A 26308-nucleotide genomic window follows, 5' to 3' on the forward strand; every position below is an offset into this window, starting at 1 on the left:
AGGAACAGATGAACGGATTAGACTTCAGAGTGCAAGTTGGACAGATCAGGCTGGCTGGTTCGATCCACAATTGGCAATTCCAGTTAAAACACATTCAGAATTCCTGGAGGAAAATACAATGGAATGTAAACAGTTCCCAGAATCCAGGTTTGTCTAAGTCAGAAATTTATTTTGCTGATTACAAGACGTAGGGGATTCAGAGGTCTAACAACAGGAACCCAGGAGTCAGTGAGCAGCATTCCTCCTTCCTTGCCCCATCATTAACTGTCATCGGGGTTTACATTGCTCAGGACCATGCCAGTGTTTACTTATTGAAGCGCACAGGCACTCCTTGGGGTGGTACATTCCGCACTGCACAAAGAATGCTCCTTGCCAACACTTCCTGTCCTTATGCCAAAAGACAGGATGCCATGTGCCACATGGGGTTCAGACAACATCCACAGTGGAATTTTGTTGAGTGATTGACAGCAGGATAACAATAGACCTCAAAGTAAAAATTGAATCAGCTCATTAGGATTATCCCAGAAATGGCTCTCAAATTGTCATAAAGTGCTTTTGTTTCACACAACCAACCCTTTACCCTCCCAAACTCAATTATCTCCATTCTCCAACAGCCTTCATAAGCAGCTCCATCTCTTTACACCCTCCTCACCCACATTTTTTAGAACAACATTCAGTCATCTCCCTTAATATTTCAATTTTTGACAAATTATGCTCCTGTGAAGTACTTCGGAACTTACCCATATTTGAAGATTCTTTACAAATTCATGCTCTTGTTTTATCTATGTGGTTGATTTATCTCAACTAAATCCCATGCATGGTGATAGGGACAAAATGGGGTGGGTGCAAGGGTGGGAGCAAGGAAAAGAAAGGAACAATAACGGTAGTTATCCAGGGTGATTGAAAGTGGCACTTATATCTGGAAGAATGCAATAATCAAAGGGGGCTTTATTTGCATTCAATTAAGTAGTTTAGAGATCAAGTTCATCAAGTGCATAGGTATCAGTGTCTTCTAGGATTTAAGTTATGGAATTCACCACAGGGACAGATTATTTTAGAATCCTTCTTGTACAAGGAACCCAATATGCACTCTCCAGGGAAAAGTAATCATAATATGATAGAATGGTACAGAGAGTACAAGAGTAAAGTATGCAAATACAAAACTAGAATCAAAACCTAAATAAATCCATCTGTCAGAGTCACACAGCATGGAAACAGGCCCTTTGGCCCAACTCGTCCATGCCGATCAAGTTGCCTTCCTGAGCTAGTCCCATTTGCCCGTATTTGGCCCATATCCCTCTAAATCTTTCTATCCAGGAATCTGTCCAAACACGTTCAATGTGTGCTAAAGATGGGTTGAAAAATTTATAATGGGTTAACAGTTTAACATTCAAAGAAATATTTCAGAATTCTAATAAATTTATATTCCAAATAAAAAAAGTCTGAGGGAAAGTGATCAATTTGGGGCTAAATTAGAAAAACTATTGAGAGGGCTGGCAAAGGTGAACCAAAACTGAAAGAGAGAAAACAGAATGAGTAAACTTTTAAAAAACGCGAAAACAGATGATATAAATGAGCGTGTTGGATTGGGAGCAAGCATGGCTCAGACAGGAGTAATTATATGGAGAATAAGTGGGCAAGTAGGTATGTAAAAAGTATAGGATGGAACTGAAAAAAAGGAAATGAGGATAAGAAGAATGTATGAACACAAGATTAGTGGGTAACATAAAAGGCAACCCAAAACGCCTATAAACAGCACTGCGGCATCCTGAAGCAGGGACCAAAGTATTGGAGACATGAATTCTAAACCCTTCACTGCAGCTTGGTAAATAATAATTCAGTTAATTAAACAAATTTATTTAAAGAAACAGTATCGGAAATGGTGATCATCATCAAATGTGATGACTAACCTCCTCAAGGTCTGGGCTAGCCTGTGTGACCTCAGACCCACAGCACTGTGGTTGATCCTAAACGGTCTTCTGAGATGGCCTACTACACTGTTGTATCAAATTGCCAGAAAAACAGCACTCTGGAAGTTCGGTCATAACACAGGCTGCAGTGTCCAAGCTCACTCCCACCTCCTCAAGGGTAATTAGTAATAGACAATGAATGTTGGCCTTATCGGTGAAGCTGACGTCCTATGAACAGGAAACAACTGAGAAGTTAAAGGTTTTATCCCTTCACAGCAGAGGATGCAAATAATATATCAGGAACAGTGGAATCCAAGGGTCTTGGGAAGGTGGAATTCCATTATTACAAGGAGATTAAATGGGACTGAAAGCAGTTAAATGCCTCCCTTGAGTTCTAAAAGATACTTGTGATCCACTGAAATTCTCTGGATTCTTCAATAGGCCTGTGGGGTAGAAGGGAAAACATGTACACCACTATGAAGAAAGGTGTGGAGGGGGATGAGGACAAATAATCATTAGCCTCAATCTGTTATTGGGAAAATGCCAGAATCTGTTAATAAGGAAGTGGTAACACGTTACTTAGAAAGTTTTATGAGGCACAGTCAATGTGGTTTAATGAAAGGAAATCAAGCATGATAAATCCAGATCCAATTAATCATTTTGAAGGAGAGTTAAATGAGAGGGATAAAAGGGGAATCAATAGATATACAATGAAAATCAAAAACAAGCAGATGCTTAGAAATCTGAAATAAAAACAGAAAATGCTGGAAATACTCATAAAGTCAGGCGGCATTTGTGAAAAAGGAAACAGAACGAACGTTTCAAGTTGAAGTCCCTTCCTCAGAACTGGGAAAGAGAGAAAACAGTTAATTTCAAGTTGCAGAGCAGGTTGGGGGGGGGGGGGGGGGGTGGATAGGACAAAGGGAATATGGAGAGGGACCAAGGTTGCTGTGGGGATAAAGTGTGGATGAACTAATCTGGTTAGGGTGAGAAAACAAACAAAGGAACTTGAAAGTGACAAAATGTAGAATTATAGGGAATGCCCAACAGATCCTGCAGTGTTAATGTAGAGACAAAAGTCGAGTTAAAATAATAGATGGATGATCTACAACACCAGCGAGTTCTTATACAACCAAAGTGAGTTATGTAAAGCTGTTGAAGTTAAAATTGAGTTCAGAAGGCTGCAGTGCGCCCAGATGGAAGATAAGGTGCTGTTCAAGCTTTCATTAGGCCTTGGTATAACAGTGCAGTAGAAACCCACAGAGGTCATATTGGAGTGGAATGGAGATTTAAAGTGGCAGGCAACAAGAAGCTCGGGGTCTGCCTTCAACATAGAGAGGACCACAGTGAGAGGACTGAATGCAGGACAGTAGACTGGAAGAAGTGCAAGTGAATCCCTGGATGACAGTGGGGGTTGGGGAAGGGAGATAAAAGGGCAGGTGCTGCATCTCCTGCAGTTGCATTGGAAAGTGCAATGATTTGAGGAGTGGCTGGTGAAGATGGAAGTGCAGATGAGGAAGTCACAAAGGGAATGGTCCCTTTGGAATGTTGGAAGGGGAGAGAAGGAAGGGAAGAGGTGTCTGCTAGTGGAAACCCATTGAAGATGGCCAAAATTGTGATGAAAGATTTGTTGAATGCGAGTGCTGGTGGGATGCAAAGCAAGGTCCAGGGGTACTCTATGTTGGCTCTATCTAGGAGAAGTGGGTGACAGCAGAGGTGTGGAAATAGAAGAGGTATGGTCAAGAGCTTTATCAACTATAGCAGATGGGATGCCATGAGTCAGGAAGAAAGAAAGCCGACTCAGAGTCATCTGTGTGGAGAGTGCTGTCATCAGGACTGAAATGACAGAGGGACAGGGAGAGTGGAATGGAATCCTTGAAGCAGGGAGGATGGGAGGAAATATAGTCGAGAAAGATATGGGCTTTTAATGGATGTTATCACTAATGTACCCCTAAAGATGGAGATAAAGAGATCCAAAAAGGGAAGGGAAGAATTGGGGATGGATGTGAAAGTGAGAGCAGGATGAAAATTGGTAACAAAAGTATTGAAATCTTTGAGTTTTATAGGAGTGCAGGAAGCAGCATCAATGCAGGCTGACGTACAGTAAAAAGGGTTCAGGGAGGGGGGTCTCCAGTACGAGTAAAGAAAGACTGTCGGACGTATGCCACAAAAAGTCAGGCAGAGCTTGGCCCCGTGCAAGTTCCCATAGCTACACCTTTGAGGGCAGGCATGATAGTGTAGCAGTTAGCGTAAACGCTATTACAGCACCAGTGACCCAGGTTCAATTCCAGCTGCTGTCTGTGAGGAGTTTGTACGTTCTCCCCGTGTCTGCGTGGGTTTCCTCCGGGTGCTCCAGTTTCCTCACACATTCCAAAGACGTACGGGTTAGGAAATTTTGGGCATGCTATGTTGGCGCCGGAAGCGTGGCGACACTTGCGGGCTGCCCACTGAACACTCTACGCTAAGATGCATTCCACTGTGTGCTTCGATGTACATGCGACCAATAATGATATCTTTTCTTCTCTTATCTTAGAAAGTGAGTGGAATTGAAGGAAAAGTTATTTAATGTGAGGACAAGTTCAGCCAGGTTGAATGAGTACTAGTGGAGGGGAACTGGTTGAACTTCTTAAGGAAGAAGCAAGGGACCTCTTCACCCTCCTGATGAGGATGGAGGTGTAAAGAGATTGTATATCCACGGCAAAGATGTGCAAGTTGGGATTAGGGAACTGGAGACTGTGGGTGGGTGGAGGGCATCAGAGATGTTACAAATGTAGGTGTGAAGGGTCTGGACTGGGGAGAAGGTGTGGAACAAAGCTAGGAAGAAGTAAGCTCAATGAGGCATGAAAATAATTTATTTGGATTTTCAAAAGGTATTCATTATCTTTTTGGTTTATTATTGTAAAGGCATCACACAAAAGGTTGTAATACAAAATAAGGACTCATAACATTCAGGGAAGTAGATTAGCATGGATAGGGAATCAATCAAGGAAGAAAAAACAAACTTGAATAAAAAGCTTCCTTTCGAGTTTTCAGACTACTTATTCCTACTTGGAATGGTGCTGGGGCTATTTACAAATTATGTCAACAACTTAGATCAAGACACCATGTTTGATATATCCAAGCTTGTTGATGATGTAAAGTTAGGTAAGAGTGTAAGCTGTGAGGAGGAGGAGATCTGCAAAGAGACACAGACAGGTTAACTAACTGACGAGGAGGTGGCCAACAGTATAACGCAGGGAAATGCGGTACAGAAAAAAAGCATATTTTGCAAACAACAAGAAGCTAATATTCACAGGGACTTAGGCATCCTCGTACATGAAATGCAAGAAGTTAACAAGCAGATACAGCAAATGGTATATTTGCTTTCATTGCAAATAGAGCGTAGTACAGGTCTTAATATCAATTGAATGAAACTTTGGCGTGACCACACCTGGAATACTGTGTGCTGTTTTAGTGTGCTTAGGGAGGGAGAAGCATGCCTTGAAAACAATAGAAAGGTTTCATTAGATAGTCCCAGAGATGACAGCGCTATCCTATGGTAAGAAATTAGGTCACCTCATTGCAATTTAGAAGAATGAGAAATGATTTCATTGCGACATACCAGATTCGGAGAGGGCATTCCGTGACAGATGCAGCAATACTGTTTTCCATAGCTACAGTCTCAAACAAAGGACCACAATCAAACTTTAGACAGAGATGGAGAAATTGCTTTATGTATGGGGATGTACATCCCCGTATTTGCGGCCAGAGCCTATTCACCAACTGACAAGAAAGCCTGCTCTGGGATTGGAGGAAACGTGTTGTGATCTCAACCAGTGCTGTGGGAATAATTAAAAGTGAAGGCAACACTAGCAGGAGAATGTCAGCTGCTCAGGAAATCCAATCTTTCAAGTCCAAGTATTTCAGCAACACACAAAATGCTGAAGGAACTCAATGGGTCAGGAAGCATCTATGGAGGGAAATGGACAGTCGATGTTTCAAATCTCCATGGAACCATAGAACAGTACAGCACAATACAGGCCCTTCAGCCCACAATGTTGTGCCGACCTTTAAACCTCACCTAAGACTATCTAACCTCTTCCTCCCACATATCCCCCTATTTTAAATTCCTCCATATGCTCATCTAACAATCTCTTGAATTTGACCAATATACCTGCCTCCACCACCACCCCAGACAGTGCATTCCATCTCAACCCAAAACATCAACTGTCCATTTCCCTCCATAGATGCTGCCTGACCCACTGAGTTCCCCCGTCATTTTGTGTGTTGTTCCAGATTTCCAGCATTTGCAACCTTTCTTACGTCTCCAAGTATTTCAGTCCTGTTTAAACTCATTTTTACATTGATTTGTCCTTGAAATTTTGAGGATTCAGAAACTCAGAGCTGCTTGCTCATTGGTGGATAAATACTAATTAGAAATATGAAGGGCAAAAGGCAGAGCAAAAGCTTTGATACTCTTGCCTTAAGACATCAGACACTTTTTCAGGATGCTCTGAGAAGTGCAAAATTTTCACATTCGGTTACGACTCGCGTCCAAACTCTGCCATTTGCGATGCAAGTCATTCCCTCTAAGCTGTGTAAAAGCGACATCTGAGATAATGCCCCAAAATTCTGCTAATTTAAGAACACGAGCCTGCCTAGCCATACAGCACATCATAATTCAGTAAGGTCATGTTCATTCACTCTCTCAGCTCCACTTTCTCATCTCATCCATTCATCCCTCAGTCTCCTTAATGTCCAAAGATGAGAACTCATTTCCCACAGGTACTCAGAAACAACAAAAGCAAGCTGGAGCAACAAGTAATGTGCTAGAAGTCGAGCAGTATCTGTGGGCGGGGGCACGGGGTGGGGGAGTTGATGTGCTGATGTTTCAGGTTGAGATCCTGCAACAGGACTCAAGCAAGCTGCTCTTTAATATGGTATTCAATGTATTCAGACAAAATTTGACACTGCACCACATACAAGGCTGTCACCTGAACGTTTGGTCAAAAGAGATACATTTTAAGGAGTGATTTAGAGGAGTTAGAGGGGCAGAGAGATTCAGGGGACAGCTGAGGGCCAAGGTGGCAAGGTCAGTAACAGTACAATGAAGGAAACCAGGGTGTGAAAGAAGCCGGAATTGGAGCAGCACAACATTCTCCGGAGACTGTTGGAGAAGGGCAAGACTACCTGTCGGACTTTGGGAAGAGCAAAGAGCACTCATACAAACCACATTCAAGTGGACAGTCAGCAAGGAAAACTACAAGAATTCATGTAAACAAGTTAACAGAGCTGTGACCCTGATGATGTTCTACCCTCCCCACCTTTCTTAACCGAAAAGGCTTGCTTCCCACAGCAGTAACAGCCACTGGCTTATCTTCAAACCTCTGCCACTCTTCTCTGGAAGTGAGATAGCTATCAAAACCACAAAGAGGAAGTAACCCAAAAGCAGACAGCAAACACATCAGTGCAATCAGGCAGCAGATTCAACAATTGCCTGCAAGGCCTTTACCAGAGGAAGTATAGGTCAAGGACTGCTGTAAGCCGTGCAGATGGCTGAAACATAACTGGGTATCTAGCAATATGTGATATCATGGAAACAGGTTTGCATCAACTAGCCAGATGTAGTTACGCCAAAAATCAGCAGTGCAGTATTGGTATTGCTTTTATTATTGTCACATGTACCTAGATACAGTGAACTGCTTTTGTTTACGTGCCTTCCAGTCAGAGTATGCCATACAAAAGTACATCAAGGTAGTAAAATGAAAAGCAGAATGCAGAATATAGTGTTGTAGCTACAGAGAAAGTGCAGTGAAAGTATACAAATAAAATGCAAGGGCCAAGACGAGTCCCAGCTATTAAAATCTGGTGCATATTTAAACCAATTTTTTATACAAATGGAGTAGAAGGAACAAGCTGAATTCATTACAGTCAGTAATTGGCTAGAGGTGAACTTCAAGGATAAGTTCAGAAGAAAACAAGAAGTTGGATTCCAGAGCACAAGGGGAACAACGTGCATGAGATGTTAAAGGAATGCCGAACTCTCAGGAGAGGACACATAGATCTGCAAGAGGAGACATAAGAGGATGCAGATGCTGGAATCTGGAGCAGAGGAAAACAAACTGCTGGAGGAACTCAGCAGGTCAAGCAGCATCAGTGCAGGGTCTCGACCTGAAACATTGACTATCCCTTTGCCTCCATAGATACTGCTTGACCCGCTGAGTTCCTCCAGTAGATCTGCAAAAGCTGCAGAGTTAAGGAGAAATTTGCTTTCAAAAGGGGTTTAAAAAAACCAAGGATGATAACTAAACAGAGATATTAGACTAACTGTATTCAGAAATTGCGTTTCAGGCACTGCAGGAAAAGGGAAAACTGAAGAGTATAAAATTAAATCCATAGAAGGAAATAAGAAAGGTGGTGCAAAACATTTTTTTCTTATTTCACCACATTATGGATGTCATTGGCAAGTCCAACATTAATTGCCCAGATCAAATTACCATTAATGATTTGCTGGCCGTTTCAACCACACCGTTGTGTATCTGGAATCACAAGCACCCAGACCAGGTAAGGATGGCAGAGCCTTTGCCCTAGAGGACATTAGTGAAACAGATGGAATGCATGATAATCTAGCAGCCCTTGCACTTCATTGCATAAAACAGCATTTTAAAATATAGTATTTAATTTAAATTCCCCAGGAATGGTGCAGTTTTTAAATTCACATCTCCAGTTCTTCAATTGGTTATCTAGATTGCTTGCACAGCCATTATAACCAATGCATGGTTTTTCCCCAATAAAAGCTTAGGAGAAAAATATACAGGTTTGAGAGTGTGGCCCAATTTAATGCCCCTTATACAAATGGAATACAAGGAAAACACTTAATGAATTGCAGGCAGTAAACTAAGCTTGGAGAGTATAACGTGGCAGGCATTACTGAGAAACAGTTGGAATAACATTAAGACTGACAACTAAATATACCGAATCACAGTGTCTTTGGCAAAGAAGGAACAATGCTAAAAGGGTTTGGAAAAGCATTAAATTATCATGGGTAGAATGATATCATTGATGAGAAAAGATACAATGAACATTAAACAGAATTAGGAAGTGGAAAAAGACAAGACTTCCATGGGAGTTATGTATACATCCCTCAGGAACCACTGTGAAGGGTCAGAATATATAAATTTAGTAAATAGAAAAAGAATGGATCAAAAGTCCTTAATGGGAGATATTAACTTTCATTGAGATAAGAAGACGAGCTGAATGATTTCCTGGGATAGTTCAGGATAGCTTTCTGCATCTTACAATCAAAAGAGTGGATTATATTGAATTGAGGGATGAATAACGAGTCATATTTAGTTACTAGCTAAACATTGCACAATTATTTATCAAGAGCAAACATAATATGATCAAGTTCATTGAGTATCTCAAAAGGAGGAAATTTTTTTAAAAAATCAATGCATCAAAGGGTGACAAACTCTCAGGTCCGATGTTTTCCACCTTTGGATATTAAAAGAAATTTCTTTTTTTAAATTTACTTTTTTTTTGTGCACTAATTTTGATGAGTCCCTGCCCTTTATTCAAAGATGGCCAGTATGCTATTCACATGCTCCAATCCAATACTGGTGAAAAGTAGTCAATCAGTATCCTCAGGGCTAAAATAATACAGGAAATTCCTTTAGATAGGAAAGTTATGTAACTTCACTGGTTAGGGAAAATTAGGTTAACCTAAAATCTGCTATCATGAAGTTATTTAAGTCAACAAATGAGTGACTGAACAACATCAAAATTTTTAGTCAAAGTCAGTCGGGATTTGTAAAGAGCAGCTTATACCAGATTTACAAGGAAGGGAGATAAATTTTAGGTACTCCTACTGCTGCCCCTCTCATTGAAGCAGGGCTGTTGCCCTGGCTTGGCTGTAATGATAATGGGGAATATGCCAGGCCAATGAGGTTATAAGACTATGGTTAAAATTAATTGCTGTTGCCGCTGTCCCTGTTTGTGCCTGCTAGATCTGTTCTGAGTCTTTCCCATTTAGCCTGCTGGAAGTACCACCTCTCCTGGGATTGTCACCTTGTCGTGGTGGAGGAGCTTGTGTGGTCCTGAGATCCTGAGAGCGATGCCGTCTGGAGCTATGCTCCTGGTAGGGTCACCCATGGCGGTAAGGTCGATGGTGAGGTCCCTGACAAAGAACAATCCAACTAAGACCTCAGCAGTGGAACAGGCGGATGAAGTTACTTTGAGCTCAATGGCTGTGAAGGCTGCAACAAATCCATCAGCTCCAATCGTCGTGGTTTCCATGCCATTGGAATCAGTTGGTTGATTTGTGAAGTATCGTGTGCTTTTTGTAGTGCAACATCAAGTACACGTTAAACAAATACACGCACAGGCATCTTCGCTCTGTGGGTTATTTCTCAAGTCTTTTGGCGATCGGGTGAGGGCAACGGGAGCAGGCAATGGGATGGCTGGAAGCTCCTAGTCAAGAACAGGACTCAAAAGCCACTTGAGAGCCATAAATAGATCAACGGAATGAAGACCATCATCCTCGACCTCGAGGGATAGTCACGACGACAACGCGAGTACACGTAACATCTTGGAGGTGTGAAGACAAGACTTTGTCTCCATGATGACTGTAGGTTGGTCACTCCCACCAACACTGCCATGGACGCATGCACAGGTCAGCTGGGGAGGACTAGGTCAAATGGGTTTTTCCTTAATACTCACTTACTCACTACCTGCCATTAAGCCATTTCATTGTTTTGGACCTGGAATCATATAGACTAGTTGAGTAAGGACAATAGATTTCCTTCTCTGAATAACATTCAATTCTTTTACCATAATTTGGTAGTTTCTACAGTCACCATTATTAAGACTAGTGTTTATTAAAATGTCTGATTACTTAATGAACTGATTTAAATTTCAGAGTTTCTTTGCTGGCATGTTAGTCAGGATTCTGGATAACATCTGGTACCAGACTACTGCTCCATAGTTGTATCCACAATAAATTACTAACAGATATTAACAGATTAAGTGAAAGACAAAAGTGTGGCAAAAGGAATTCAGTGTTGACAAATGTGAGGTTTGGACCTTAACTAGACAGAACAGGATATAGTAAAACTCTGCCAAAGGAAATCCTGATGGTTTGGCATCTGGCTCACTCATTAGTCCACAGTGCGAGCTGGATACGTGGCTGGAGCCGGGGTGGGGGTCAGCAATGAGACACCAGAACATGGTAGTTTGCAGCCAGGGTCAGGAGTGCTTACATGTTTCAGCTTATTTTGACAAGCTGGAAGTCATGGATTCTATTTCCCACTATCCTTAAACATACTGGGTTCACTGAAAAATTTTTACACTACTGTGTGCATGTAAAAAAGAAAGTGGGAAAAAATGTGATCAATTATTAAGACTAACATCCAATAGTCCAGAAAATTTGTTTGTCTGGGACAAAGTACTGAGAGTGCCGGATTATCAGAGTTTTACTGTACTTGCTGAATGGTGAAAAATGAGAAGACACTTAGGAGTTCATTACACAGTCTCTAAAATGTCATGGACAGATGTCGAAAATACCAAACAGGCTGATGGATTGTTAGCCTTTATAACGATAGGCATGGAGTACAAGTGAATAGAATTAATTGCAGCTATAAAAAGCCTTGGTTAACATGGACCAGGAATCCCATGAGCAGTTGTGGTCTCTGCATTGTAGGGAGCATAGATTTGCCAGAATGATTCCTGAATTTCATAAGTTAAATGACAAGGAATTATGCAAAATTGAGAAGGATTCCTTAGAATCTGGAAGGTTAAAGGGTAATTGTCTTCCAAACTATCAACAGACGACTTATAGGGTAGATTATGGGGAGAAACTACTTCTGGTGAATGGGAAGTCCAAAATGGTCCAGTTGTCCAAAATTTGAAGCCATGTGTTTCAGGAGAAACATAAGTGATGGTACAAGTTTAGAACCCTCTTTCACAAGGGGTAGATTAATTGCAACTTATAGATCTGAGAGAATTTTTTTTTTGATAACTACAGGTCGTTAAAGGTTATGCGTGGAAGATGGGGACATGAAGATAGCAAAGCTCAGCCAAGATTCACAGAATGGCCAACCAAGTTCAAAGTTATAAACATGCCTACCTCTCTGCCTTTGTGGCTTTCTAGTGTTCCTGTGGGTCAGTGGAAAGTAAGAAGAGTTGCTATTTAAAGTCAGAGCCACAGAGCGAAGATCATTTTTCTAAATGGGAGTGTTGGTGATAGATAATAGGAAGCTTGCATGCCTCCTTGGGTTGTAATGGAGCAGCAATGCCAAAGATCTGGGACTAGACAAGCATCTGATGACCACTTAGGATCCAATTATAGAGGTGAGTTAAGAAAATAAAGCCAGCGACATTATCATTAAACAAAAACAGAACCGTAAACGGTTTCAAGGAAATAATCTGCAATTAATTTCAGCGTTTACAGGAAAGCAAGGTCAGAACGTTCCATCAAGAGAAGGCAGCAACAAAGATCTGTCAAAATTAATAATAGCTTCAAGATTGCAGACTGGAATTACATCAATAGCAATAATAATTATTATTAATAGTTGTCACATCTCTCAGGACATTCTACAGTGAATAAATGAGGCCTCACATTTGGTCTGTGTCATGTACAAGACAATGCCTGAGCATGTTATGTACACAGAATAATGAATCTATAGCAGGTGAGGTTGGACCAATGAAAAAAAGGGGGAGCTGCTAGTTTTGACTAATTTGTTTTGACTTTGTCAAGAGGTTGAGTAGCTTTCATTTTAAAGAGTATTTCAAGGTTTCCCAATTCACCTTAACTCTATGCATGGAAAGAGATTCAACAGAATTGTGTGTCAAACTATTTGTAAGGGCAGGTAGTGCTGTCTTTTAAACACTAACGAGGGAGAATTGGATGGTTCTGTAAAATGAAATCTCTGCAAGGGAGCATACTGGGTGGTGGTGTGCACTGGAGCCTCCTCGAGGAAGGGAGACTAGATGGTGCTGTTTACTAGGCTCTTTGTGTGGTAGGAAGTAACTACGATACTGTATATTGTAACTTTCTGTTTAGCACTTTAACCGGTAGTGTCAAACCAAGGTCAAAGGATAAAGTGACACATGTAATGTGCCCGATTTCAACATGTTTATCTCTGAACTGGGGTGAGGTAAGTGAACAGAGAAAGGAACAAGTTGAAAGAGGGGAGATCATCTTGACACATTCTCGATGGTCTGAAAACCAAACACTACAGAAAGGCATAAGCAAATCCAGCTGTTTAAATCTGCCAAGTCCAATTTACTCAAATGAAGCCCATGTGAAAAGTCTCCAGTCGTTGGTGTGAGCCATTCCAGGGCTTTGAGGTGAGTGTTACCACATGCACTCACAACTCACACCACAGTTGGAAACAAAACACAGGCTCAAGTGGATGACTAAGGTTTTCCAAGTCTGAGTGCAATGTTTGGAGCTTGCTGTGAATGTGGTAATCTTATCTTGGTATGAGTGCTCAAATTACTAACACTAGTCCTGGCTGTCAGCGTGCCCTGATATTTGAAGCACTGTGCATTAATTTCACTTCCCCAGCGAGGCAAACTGCACTTAGTGGTCTGTTACTTCCCTTAGCAGATTGAAAGTTCAGCCACAATTCTGGTTGCACCAAGCCCAGCAGTCTACAGTTTTTGTACATCATTTTTACAGCTTCTTTTTAATAAATGTTTATCCGCCCCACTTAAAAGAATTCTAATTCACAGAAAAATCAATTCAAATGAAGCATTAATGACTTCAACAGAACAGGAAGAGATTAAAAAATGAGGGGGGAGGGGGATGTGACAAAGATACTCTTATGTACAAACTTTCATGGGAGATCAGAGAACAAAACTCATCTGTCAAAGTTCTCCAATGAACAGGAGCTAGTTTTGAAATACTGCAATTGTGATACAAGATAAAAGAAGTCATGCCTGGGAGATCATAAAGTCAAAGATCTGAGGAGTCACCACATTCTAGCTACTGTATCTGCATACTCCAGCACATCATGGCTCTAAGCTTCAAGTCAGCAGACAGGCATGTTGACAATCTGTGCTGCTTGTCGCAAGGAGTCAACTTGCATTATCTGGAGAGCACCTCAGGCAGTGAAGGTCAAATTCTCTACCACTCCAGCTCGTGTAAATGGTCCTCAAAACCAAATGAAATAATGCTCATATTTGCCATGTGATGCAGAAAGGCAATAAGCAACCTCCATGCAACAGGAGCTTCAGTCTTACTCCGAAATATTTGACTTAATAGGGTTTTCCAATCATGTCATTTACCCTTTACTGCATTTTGAAAGACAAAAAAATAATTCTGACAAGCTTTAAGTAGTTGCATCCCTTTTATTTATCAACCACTAATATAGGTCCTCCCCCTCCTTGACTTAAGTAGAGCAGTACATATGAATGAGAGTTTGGGAGACTGGCAGAAAAGATTTAGTGGCTGCTGGGGGCTGTGGGCATCTTCTGCCTGGTGGGAACTTAGCAGCCACATTTCTGACACGAAGGGTTCAAGTTGCCCGGTCATGACCCGCACACAATCACACAATTTCCACACCCCCTCCCCCCCCCCATCTAACAAAGTTTGGTGAACTATTTTGTAGCAAGTCCAATGTGACCTGGAAATTCATAGTATATTTAATTAAAGTCAATCTCTGGAAATCCTGAGATTATCCCATTGGCATTGCACCCAGCATTATACCTGCCGTTCCAAATTTCTGACACTCTAGCCACAGAATCAGAAAATATATTATCCTGAAAATATTAATCTTGGCCGTTTGGAGCTATTTCACTTTTAATGCATGGGATACCCAGAGTGTAACGTAACACATTTCTGGAGAGGAAAGGGTTAAGAGTCATACATATGGAAACACCCTTGGGTCAACCATGTCTACTCCAAAGTCAGGGATCCATCTCCACCAATCTTACACTAATTCCATTCTCCCTCTTGCATCTCCATCGAGTCACTGGTCCCACTCCTTCCCTCCCCTGCCCGATTCCCCAGTCGCCCAACTATATTGGACAATAACAGTGGCCAATTAACCTACCAATCAGTGTGTCTTTGGTATGGTGGTGGGGGGGAAGATGGAACACCTGGAGAAAACACATGTTGTCACAGGGAGAACATGCAAGCTCCACACAGACAGCACCGGAAGTCGGGATCAAGCCCAGATACCAATGCTACTGCTGTTTCACTGTGCACATGTCAGCAGGTACAATGAAAAACTTGCTTGCAGCAGCATCACAGGCACGTAGGTACAGACAACACACAGAACATAAATTATACAAGAATGATCGACTAAACCTTGGGCACTTTTGAAGCACATCATGGATCTGAAAATACCCATCAACAAGAATAGGAGCAGCATCATAAGTTGAGACACAGTGGAGCTGCAAGCCTTGGTCACCCCAGACAGACAAGAAATAATTTAAGTAGTGGAGGAACTAATGTTCTCTTTTGTCAATGCAAAATTTCATCATGTTCCCCTTTCGCTACCATCATGGAACTCCCTCCTCTGATTGTTAACCGAGTAATTTCAAACTCACACTTTCCATGGGAACCAAGCTCATGGTTACCACATAAAGCAGTTCAAAACCAAGGTTTTTTGCCACATTCTCAAACACAACTAAGGCCTTGCAATAACTTATAAGGAAGAACCAGACCCAAGAATGAATTTTTTAAAAATTCTTTTCACTTCCTTCATTATGTTTATCTCCCTCTCAAGTAGATAGCAGTTCTTGTTGTATTGTAGGATTAGCCAATCCCAGGAAGTGGGAGAGGTTTACAACCCTGTTCCAATATTACAATGATCAAGGAGCTCTCCAGATAGTTTAGAGAAGCTGATGACACACAACCACCAGTGAATTAAGAAAGCATCCATCAACAAACTGTTACTCAATGAAGAAAGGTCCCGAGTAGTTCACAATTTAGGGAGTAGATTAAAGCATCAAATTTCTCTGCCTTTCTTGCCAAGGCATTAGGACATCCTCAAAATACCTTCTCTCTACAAGACCTCCCTCCACCACCATCCCCTCCCCCATCAGTATAGTCTGACTGCTCTTTTCTAGCCTTTCATAGACTATAACTTCACAGCTGAGGTGGTGGCCATTCAGCCCATCGTACTGTATGATGGATCCCTGAAAGAGTTCTCCTTCAGTTCCTATCCCCTGCCCATCCTCACACTAGCAAATTCTGGCCTGCTTAAGTCCTGATCCACTTGCCTTTAAACACACATAGATTTGGCCTCTATCAACTGGTAACATCTATTTTCTGACAACTTAAGAACAATTTTCTCAATGATTTTAAAATAAGATGAGATAAAATATCTTTATTAGTCACACGTACATCAAAACACAGTGAAATGCACCTTTTGCGTAGAGTGTTCTGGGGGCAGCCCGCAAGTGTCACCATGCTTCCAGCGCCAACATAGCATGCCCACAACTTCCTAACCCGAACATCTTTGGAATGTGGAGGAAACCAGAGCACCCAGAGGAAACCCATGCAGACACGGGAAAGAACGTACAAACTCCTTACAGACAGCGGCCGGAATTGAACCCAGGTCGCTGGTGCTGTGATAGCGTTACGCTAACTGCTACAAGAGTAGAGGACTGAGGACGCAGACTTGTGGGGCACCAGTGTTGAGAATAATCATGCTGGAGGTATTGCTGCCTATCCTCACTGATTGCCGTCTGTTGGTCAGACAGTCAAGAATCCGGTTGTAGAAGGAGGTGTTCAGTCCCAGCCTCGGAGTTGTGATGATGAGTTTGCTTGGAATTATAGCATTGAAGGCAGAGCTGTAGTCAATAAACAATAGTCTAACGTGGGTGTTTTACTGTTCAGATGCTTCAGAGATGAATGTAGGGCCTGGGAGATGGTGTCCACTGTAGACCTGTTCCGGCAGTAGACAAATTGCAGTGGATCAAGGTTTTCCGGGAGGCTGGAGTTAATGCATGCCATGACCAGCCTCTTGAAGCACTTCATGATGGTGGACATCAGAGCCACCAGTCAGTAGTCATTCAGGCATGTTACCTTGTTTTGTAATTAAGCCATTTACTTAATCTTATTAAGTAAATGGACAGAGATATTTTTCCCCCAGTTTACTTAATCAAAACTCATCCTAATTCAGAGTAATTTTTAACAGATTGGCCTATATTCCACAAGAAGAACCTCAGCTTGTCTGGTCATTGTTTTCTGTAAATTCTGTGTGGCTCAGAGCTTTTATTTGCCACTGAATCAAGAGACTTGCTGACGTCTGTTACCATTTAAGGACATTTTTAAGGAAATTCTGGAACAAGCCTGAACCTGAGGAACCTAACCAGTAAGAGAACTACATTCCAAATACTGCAAGCAAATGAAAATTATCACAGTGAAAACCAAAACACAAAACTACTTCAGCCCACTCATTAATCTCCATTGGCTCCCTCCTGAAACTCTGCTGATTCTTATTCAGTCTCACAGAGAATGACCCATTTTAACCAAATTGTACCTGTTAGAAAGAGTGCACCAAAGTCAAATACTAACCAAAAATAGCAAAGGCATGGAATACAATGCAAGCTCCATCTTCTACTTCTGTCTACTTGCAGAGTATTATAATTTGCAAGACAATGCCACATTCCCATTCAGAGTTGCACCACATAACCCCAGACATTCATTAGATCTCTAAAAGTGTGTCATGCAAAAAAAAAACCAAATTTGGTTTCCATCCACTCCAAGCGAGGAACAGTTTGCTCACAGAAGCTATCAGTGCAGAAGGCTATTCAGATCATCACATTTATAGAAGCTTTCCCAAGCTAGCATTCCCCCTACACTTTCTCAACGTTTGCAAATATTTCAGTTTTATTTAGCAAGGTCTTTGGAATGTTATTACTGAATCCCCTTCCACCAGCCTTCTCAGGCAGTGCATTCAAGATCACAATTTGTTGCATTGAAAAAGTTCGCCATTTCCTCACTGATGCCTTTGTCAATAAACTTAAATCTACGACCATGAGTAGAACCAGTTTATCCTTGCTTGAGGGAATGATTTACTCATCAATTAATTAATTGGTTTATCATTGCCACATGTACGGAGGTACAGTGAAAAATTTTGTTTTGCATGCCATCCATACAGATCATTTCATCACCTCAGTGTATTCAGGAAGTACAAGGGAAAAGCAATCAATATTGAACTATCAATAAAACTATCAATATTGAACACCACTTAAATCTTTGGTTAACATTCGCTGCTCTGAAGAAAACAATCCCACCCTTCACCTCCCTGCATTAAAGTAGTTTCTCAGCCCTGATATTACAGCGTTTTGGTACATCTCTCCTGCACTCTTAAGTTTTTAAATCCTTACTAGAGCATGGGTCCATTGAAGCAGAACTCCACTCGGACCAAACCTGGGTTAGGATCAATCCTCGTTTGTCACAAAACCAAAGATTAATATTCTCTCTGCCAAATAACAACTGAACCTTAAAGGTGGCATCTCCCTTAATAAGGACATGTGACCTGTCACTGGGTTGCACCCTGAATACTTCAGAGGAAGATATCTGCACTCAATACCATCTTCTAGTCATCCTATGTGTTTTATATTCCTTCAATCAGCTAGCTAGACATTTTAATGGAATGGTTCTATGATTCTCTGGTTCAATGTAGAATTATATAGGACCAAGCAAGAGACAAACAGAAGTGACTAGAGCTGTTTCCGTCCATCTTTATCATTCATAATGCTCAGGTTATTAACACCAATTTCCCCCAATTTTCATCTTGTACTACCAACTCCAACATACATAACTGAAATAAGTAAACTAATTTATGGTTCTAGTAATAAATATATAAACATTACAAATAACATCACACATCAACTCAGGTCAGTGCTTTAGTCCCAGCCACATAATCCCTCGAACATTTGTAGTTGCCCCAATCAACTTCCTACAGTAGTATTCTCCTAAAACCAATAGCTTAGAGGGGATGTTGACGAGGAAATGTCAAGAGAGGGAATGTTCCTTTCAAATTTCCCACTTTTCACTTGCAAATAGGAGAAGAGTGATGGGGAATAGGGGGAAGGTCATGCAAGAACCATTCGCCTACAGTTGCTGAGCTCAAATCTGCGAGCTCGAATCATCCTTTGCAGCATGGAGACACGAGACAGTAGATGTTGTTAATCTGGAGCAAAAAACAAACTACTGGAGGAACTTAGTGGGTCGAGCAGCATCTGTGGAGGCTAAGAGATTGTTAATGTTTTGGGTTGTGATCCTGCATCAGGTCCTGATGCAGAACCTCGACCCAAAACGTCAACTTTCCCTTTGCCTCTGTAGATGCTGCTCGGCCCACTGAGTTTCTCCAATAGTTTGTCCTTTGCAGCAAGTGTGGGAACAAATCAATCATGGCATAACTTTGTAGGCAACCAAGGAAGTTCTCTCCAAAGTTGTAACCAATAATCCCTCCTTAACCAATAAATCAGATTAACTGGTCACCATTATATTGCTGATAGTGGGACTCTGATGCACATAAATCAGCTGCCAGGCTCCCGGCATTGTAACGATTTAAAGAAAACACAAATAGTTGAAAACTGCATTACGATAATTGGTTTATTATTGTCACATGTACCGAGATACAGTGAAAAACTGTTTTGCATCCAGAGGTTGGATCAGAGGTTGTGAAAAAATATTATATTAATCCATTTGTTGAATTACAACTTAAATGCATTTTAGTTTTTATCTTCATTAGTAGGTTTTCACCAGTGTTCATTTACTTCAGCAGCTGTTGAGGAACAAGATTCAAACTCTGCCTGAGCCACAGATTAATTGCCATTAGTTGGCATCCTTCCACATATGCAGGATGATAGATAGGCAGCTATTAAAACTTCAGCAAAGCCATATAACACCCAAGATAACTAAATAAGCTGATTCTAGAAAGACAGAGCCTGCCACATGTACCACAACTGAAAGAGTTAACATTAGCTAATGATATTGGGCAATCTACAGTTCTGTGGGTTTGCTTAGGATGCTGGCATCTAGTATGAAACTGTTGCAACCACCAAACATCATGGTGTCATACCCTTACCCATAGCCAATGATACCATTTGCTTCTGTTATTAGCACTAGTCTACCACTAGTCTTGGGTGTATTGAAGGCTTCCACATTCCCGTCACTAATATCCTTAAAGCAAAGCATCAGGTGCCCTACTGGCTTTTGGCTTAGGCCACCTTCCCACATACAGTGGCATGCAAAAGTTTGGGCACCTCTGGTCAAAATTTCTGTTACTGTGAAAAGCTAAGCAAGTAAAAGATGACCTGATTTCCAAAAGGCATAAAGTTAAAGACAACACATTTCTTTAATATTTTAAGCAAGATTACTTTTTTATTTCCATCTTTTACAGTTGCAAAATAACAAAAAAGGAAAAGGGCCCGAAGCAAAAGTTTGGGCACCCTGCATGGTCAGTACTTAGTAACACCCCCTTTGGCAAGTATCACAGCTTGTAAACGCTTTCTGTAGCCAGCTAAGAGTCTTTCAATTCTTGTTCGGGGGATTTTTGCCTATTCTTCCTTGCAAAAGGCTTCTAGATCTGTGAGATTCTTGGGCCGTCTTGCAATGCACTGCTCTTTTGAGGTCTGTCTACAGATTTTCGATGATGTTTAGGTTGGGGGACTGTGAAGGCCATGGCAAAACCTTCGGCTTGTGCCTCTTGAGGTAGTCCATTATGGATTTTGAGGTGTGTTTAGCATCGTTATCCTGCTGTACAAGCCATCCTCTTTTCATCTTCAGCTTTTTTTTTTACAGACGGTCTGATGTTTCTTTCCAGAATTTGCTGGTATTTAATTGAATTCATTCTTCCCTCTACCAGTGAAATGTTCCCTGTGCCACCGGCTGCAACACAAGCCCAAAGCATGATCGATCCACCCTCGTGCTTAACAGTTGGAGAGGTGTTCTTTTCATGAAATTCCGCACCCTTTTTTCTCCAAACATACCTTTGCTCATTGTGGCCAAAAAGTTCTATTTTAACTTCATCAGTCCACAGGACCTGTTTCCAAAATGCATCAGGCTTGTTTAGATGTTCCTTTGCAAGTTTCTGACGCTGAATTTTGTGGTGAGGACGCAGGAAAGGTTTTCTTCTGATGACTCTTCCATGAAGGTCATACTTGTGCAGGTGTCGCTGCACAGTAGAACAGTGCACCACCACTCAAGAGTCTGCTAAATCTTCCTGAAGGTCTTTTGCAATCAAACGGGGGTTTTGATTTGCCTTTCTAGCAATCCTACGAGCAGTTCTCTCAAAGTTTTCTTGGTCTTCCAGACCTCAACTTGACCTCCACCGTTCCTGTTAACTGCCATTTCTTAATTACATTACGAACTGAGGAAACGGCTACCTGAAAACACTTTGCTATCTTCTTACAGCCTTCTCCTGCTTTGTGGGCATCATTTATTTTAATTTTCAAAGTGCTGGGCAACTGCTTAGAGGAGCCCATGGCTGCTGATTGCTGGAACAAGGTTTGAGGAGTCAGGGTATTTTTCAAGCTTTGAAATTTGCATCACCTGGCCTTTCCTAACGATGACTGTGAACAAGCCATAGCCCTAACAAGCTAATGAAGGTCTGAGACCTTGGTAAAAGTTATCTGAGAGCTCAAATCTCTTGGGGTGCCCAAACTTTTCCATGGTGCTCCTTCCCTCTTTTTCACTCTAAAATTGTGCAAAACAAAAATAATACACTAATCTTGCTTAAAATTTTGAAAAGAATGTTTCATCTTTAACTTTATGACTTTTGGAGATCAGTTCATCTTCTACTCACTTAACTATTCACAGTAACAGAAATTTTAACTGGGGTGCCCAAACTTTTGCATGCCACTGTATATCCTTCAGGAGGTGGCTATTTTTCATCCTGCACATGTGCAGAAGCAGCAAAGTCTTCTTTGCTTGATAAATGTTGGGACGCCTGGCTTTGAAGAGGATGAATGTGTTGGGAACATTTTCCTTCCACAAAATGCCAGAAGTATGCAGTAGACGTCGAAGGATTCCCACCACACCCCATAGATCAGACATTGCAGATGTCTTCAATAAACCAAAAGCTCAAAATGCCAAGCTAATGCACATAATTTTCTTACCGTCCTCCGTTTCCTGCCAGACAATCCCTTCGAGATTGACACTTGTCCCTGGCTCACAAGGTCCTAAGCACTCAGGCTCAGTCGCAAGTCCGACATCACAGGTATTGACTGCAATCGATCGTGTGCGGACCATGATCTGCTCCACAGGAGATGCTACACCACTGTTGACGGCAGGCAGGAGATGAAGGGGTGGAGGGGCTGGGGTGGAGGCAGGAGAGTCCATCTGTAAAGAGAAGAAAGTTAAACTCACATTACATACAAGGAATCAATGTGTTTTAAAACCTTCAATTCCATTCAGTTTGGCACCTTAAATTCCAACAGCTGCAAATAAAATAACTTTCCTTCATCCCAAGAGCTGCCAGCTAAGAAATAACCTTGAAAGATTGCCATTGGACCACAGCTTCAGGGTGGGAGTACAGCAAAAGAACCCAGGACACACACACAAGGAGGCTGGAACTTTGAATTCTAACCTCGATGATATTTGGTTTCATAATGGGAAGGTTTCGTCGATCACTACCAAATTCTTTATGGGGGTGGGGGGGGGGAGGAGGAGGAGGAGGAGGAGGAGGAAATAACAAAGTTCATAAGGACATTTGAAGGCTGCTCCATCCTTTCCTCAGATGGCTACAGAAGACTTGTAGCACACACCCAGCATTGCTCTATTGTTCAGGAATTGAGGAGTCATCTCCTGAACATGGCTGAGAAAAATCCAATGAAAACATTTATAAGGAGACTAGTTTTTTTTTTGGCATTCTCTTTGACACTTGCATTTCTTGGTTATAAAAATGCTATAGATGAGGGTCAAGAAAGTACAACTGTTTGGATGGTTGTTAAATGTCAGTGGTGTAACAAAGCCAAGGAAGGTGGTGAACTAAGCCAAATAGATGCATAAGAATTAGTGGGAGGACAGCAGTTAACTGGTATGCCAAAACCCCAGTCCTGCCTGCTCAGTTACAGGCCCTCAGTAGAAGTGCAGAGCACCGGATTACCAGAACACAGAATCATACAATTCGGCAATGAAGGAAGCCTTTCAGCCCTTAGTGCCTCTGCCAAGTCTGAGCCAGCTAATTAATCCCACTCTCCTGCTCTTCATTCTTAGCCTTGTAACTTTTCCCCTTTCCAGTATTTATCCAATTCCCATTTACAAGACCCCTGTTCAATCTGCTTCCAGTTATTCAGGTGGTGCACCACTGATCACAGTTACGCTGGATCTTTTGTCAATCACCTTCAATACAAGTCCTCTGTGACTATAAATAAGTTATCTTCTACTCTAACAAAACCACTTATGGTTTTGAGCACATCTAATTAACAACATCTGCTCCAAGGATAATTCATTCTACTCATACAACTTATGTCATCTTGTTACCATAAAGACCAATACAGGCGACCCCTGCATTTCAGCCATTTGGGTAACAGAAATTTGTCCTTACAGAATTCACAAATCACTACACAAAAATCTGAGATACAGAATAAAGCTCACTCTCATGGAATGTATGTAAAATTAGTAAACAAATAAACAATTTTTTCCAACGCATTTCTTGACGTATGCGCAGATGACACAACTTTGCATTATGGAAGATTGCCATTTTCCAGGAATGCAACCCCCTGGGGTTGCCCTCAGTTGGTAGGAAAGGAAAGGACCCCACTTTTTGAATTCAATGGCAAACAGAGCCAATCTGTCAATCTGTAAAGTGTTGAGTCTCCAATGCAAAAGAACACTGTATTCCTACTTCAGGCAGTCAAAAGTTATTCACAAATCTTGTTCAAATGACGGTTGATGAGAAGGACGTGTTAGGTTGGGTAAGGAGGAGGAAACGACTCATGTAGAACACTGTGTAGCTAAAACTGTTGCTAGATTGAATGATGCATTTCTGTTCTGTAAATTTCAGCTAATTTTACAAACCGTCTGCCAGTTGATTAGATGGTTTGATTGCAATGAATCACCTCCCTCTTCCTCCAAGCAAATCCCTCTCAACATTTTATATCAATGAATGTCAAGACTGAAGTCTATCAGGAGCTCTGTTTATAAGAGATCAGCTGAGAGTTTGTGGTCACTCCAAGCAGAGCACTAAGTACGTACAATTTCCCCCATTCCATGCAGGACAAGGTAGGGCAGAGGGAGCAAAAAGTAAACAGCTGCTGGAGGAACTCAACAAGTCGGGCAGCATCTGTGGAAGGAAATGGACAGTTGAGGTTTCGGATCTAGACTGAAAGAGGGGAGATGGCCGATATAAAGAGGTGAGGGGGAGGGCTGGGCCAAGAACTGGCTGGAGAGACAGGTGGATCCAGGTGAAGAGAGGTTGATTGACAGTCAGGTGGGGGACGGAGGCGTAGAGATGGAGTCAGAGACTGGGAGGTGATAATTGCAGGCAACTAAGGACTGCAGATTGTGGAATCTGATAAGAAAGAAAGGTGAAGAGTGGAACCAGATAAGGGGGGTGGGGGGGATGGTGGACAAATGGGAACAGTGGGTGGGGAGGGGGTAGAGGTTTACTTTGTACCCATCCTGAGGTTTTCACTCCAGACTGACAACTATAAATCCTTCTGTGCAGTATGAGGGAACGCTGCAACGTCTTTTGGGGGAGACTTCAAGCCGAAGCCCTGTCAACTCTAAGTGCCCATTGGCATTGATTTAAAGGAATTATTTCCAAGTTCCTAACAGTATAAATCAACATCATTAAAACAGATTATCCAGTTATCAGTTCGCTCCTCATAGAAGCTCACTCTGTATATACTGGCTACAACATTCCTTACATTACAACAGGGGTCAAACACTTTTAAAGTACTTCATTGACTGAAAAGCACTTTGGAACATTTTCAAGAGGGAAAAGAAGGGTAACATATATTAATACAAGTCTCTCCTTTTTTTTGTCCGCTTTTCTTGGCAACACTGGGTGCAAGAAATAGGAAAATTTAATCCTATTCAATTTGATACCCCTCATCTTGATGGATATAAAATTTCACAAAGTAAAATTGATAAGTTGCAAAAGAGTATCAAATCTTAAAACAATGGCAATCATTAACTTCATGATTCATTCCCTTCATCTCCTCAGTGGGAACCAGGTTAACCCCTTGGTCATCTCACTATATGCGAAAGGAGATAGATTTTGTCTAACTACTTGTTTGCAAAAATGCATCACAAAATTGGACTGCCTTCACCAGCCTCCACTCAGATTGAGGTCGGCTGATTAAAACTCAGGAATCAACTCGATCACTCTCTGTTAACCAGTTGAGGCACCTGGATAGCACTTCTAATGTTTAGGAAATGCTGAATGAAATAGCACAGGCAGCTGAACTCACTATAATAGAGCAGGTGTGTTCAGGTAAACACTATCAAAATAGCTAATCATCCCAGAATTGCAATACCTGTACAATGCCCAGGGCTACTGCTAAGCTGTGGAGCCCTTGCACTCCTTGTGTTTTGTGCACATATACAGCCAGTCACTCAGTTGCCCACACAACCCTTGTACATGATTTAGATTTGCTACATTTTTGATTGCCCCTGGGATGTGCTGGGTTCAAAGGACACTCCCTGTTCAGGCTCTGATACACCCATTCTAAGAAGTTCTTCAGCAAAATGTGTCTCTTGGTAAATGTGCCATGAATGTTACTGCTGAACTGAGTCAGATAATGGGCCTGTTTTTTTTTTACAAAATTTAAAAGCAAATTAATGTTGTACAAAGTTTACAGATCTTAACTGCGATTAATCCAAGTGTTTTTTTTCCTGGAAAAGTTTCCATTCCTGACTGCAATCTAATTGTGTCACACAGGAAAGCGACACAACATCAAACTCAGATACAATGATGACGTACAACCACCCTAGCCTTCAAACATTCACCATCTAGAGTCAACCATGAACTTGGACGAAATCCCCGAGGGCAATTTGGACGAGCAGGGTCGGTGTCAGCAATAGATTTTGAAAATGCAGCAGAAGAAGAAAGCTGTGTGCAAGGAAGTCTTCACCACCAGAAAAGGGCAGTAGGAGATATGGAACACCAAGGAAGGAGAATTACTCTGTTTGCACCTACAACATGTTAAAATAGGTTCAGTCTGACAGTGCCATTTCCTTCAATGTCTGTTTTATAAATACCATTTTAAATCACACCGCAGGTGCATGCTCAACCCATCGAGAACATTGTGGACCTTCTGTTTGAAGGGAAAGTAGCAAAATCAATCAACTACATCAGTTACAAGGAAAACTACAAAATGTACTGAAATCTAGAACACAATGGTAACTGAAAATCCTTGAAGTACTCAGCAGGTCAGGCAGCAAGTGGGGTAAGAAGTATTTCAATATTATTTCAAATTGTGGCACCATCCAGAAGTTGATGTTT

The 26308-nt window shown here is 41.6% G+C and overlaps 1 protein-coding gene across 1 annotated transcript in view; it reads right to left on the reverse strand.

Moving 5' to 3' along the window:
- LOC127585219 (zinc finger protein 609-like) overlaps positions 1-26308 on the reverse strand; it is a 160374-nt gene that overhangs the window by 51174 nt on the left and 82892 nt on the right. Inside the window, 1 exon segment of the mRNA XM_052042489.1 lies at positions 21975-22197. Coding sequence (XP_051898449.1) covers positions 21975-22197 — 223 coding nt within the window.

This window comes from Pristis pectinata, chromosome 32 (assembly GCF_009764475.1).
Source record: "Pristis pectinata isolate sPriPec2 chromosome 32, sPriPec2.1.pri, whole genome shotgun sequence".
Taxonomy (NCBI): Eukaryota; Metazoa; Chordata; class Chondrichthyes; order Rhinopristiformes; family Pristidae; genus Pristis; species Pristis pectinata.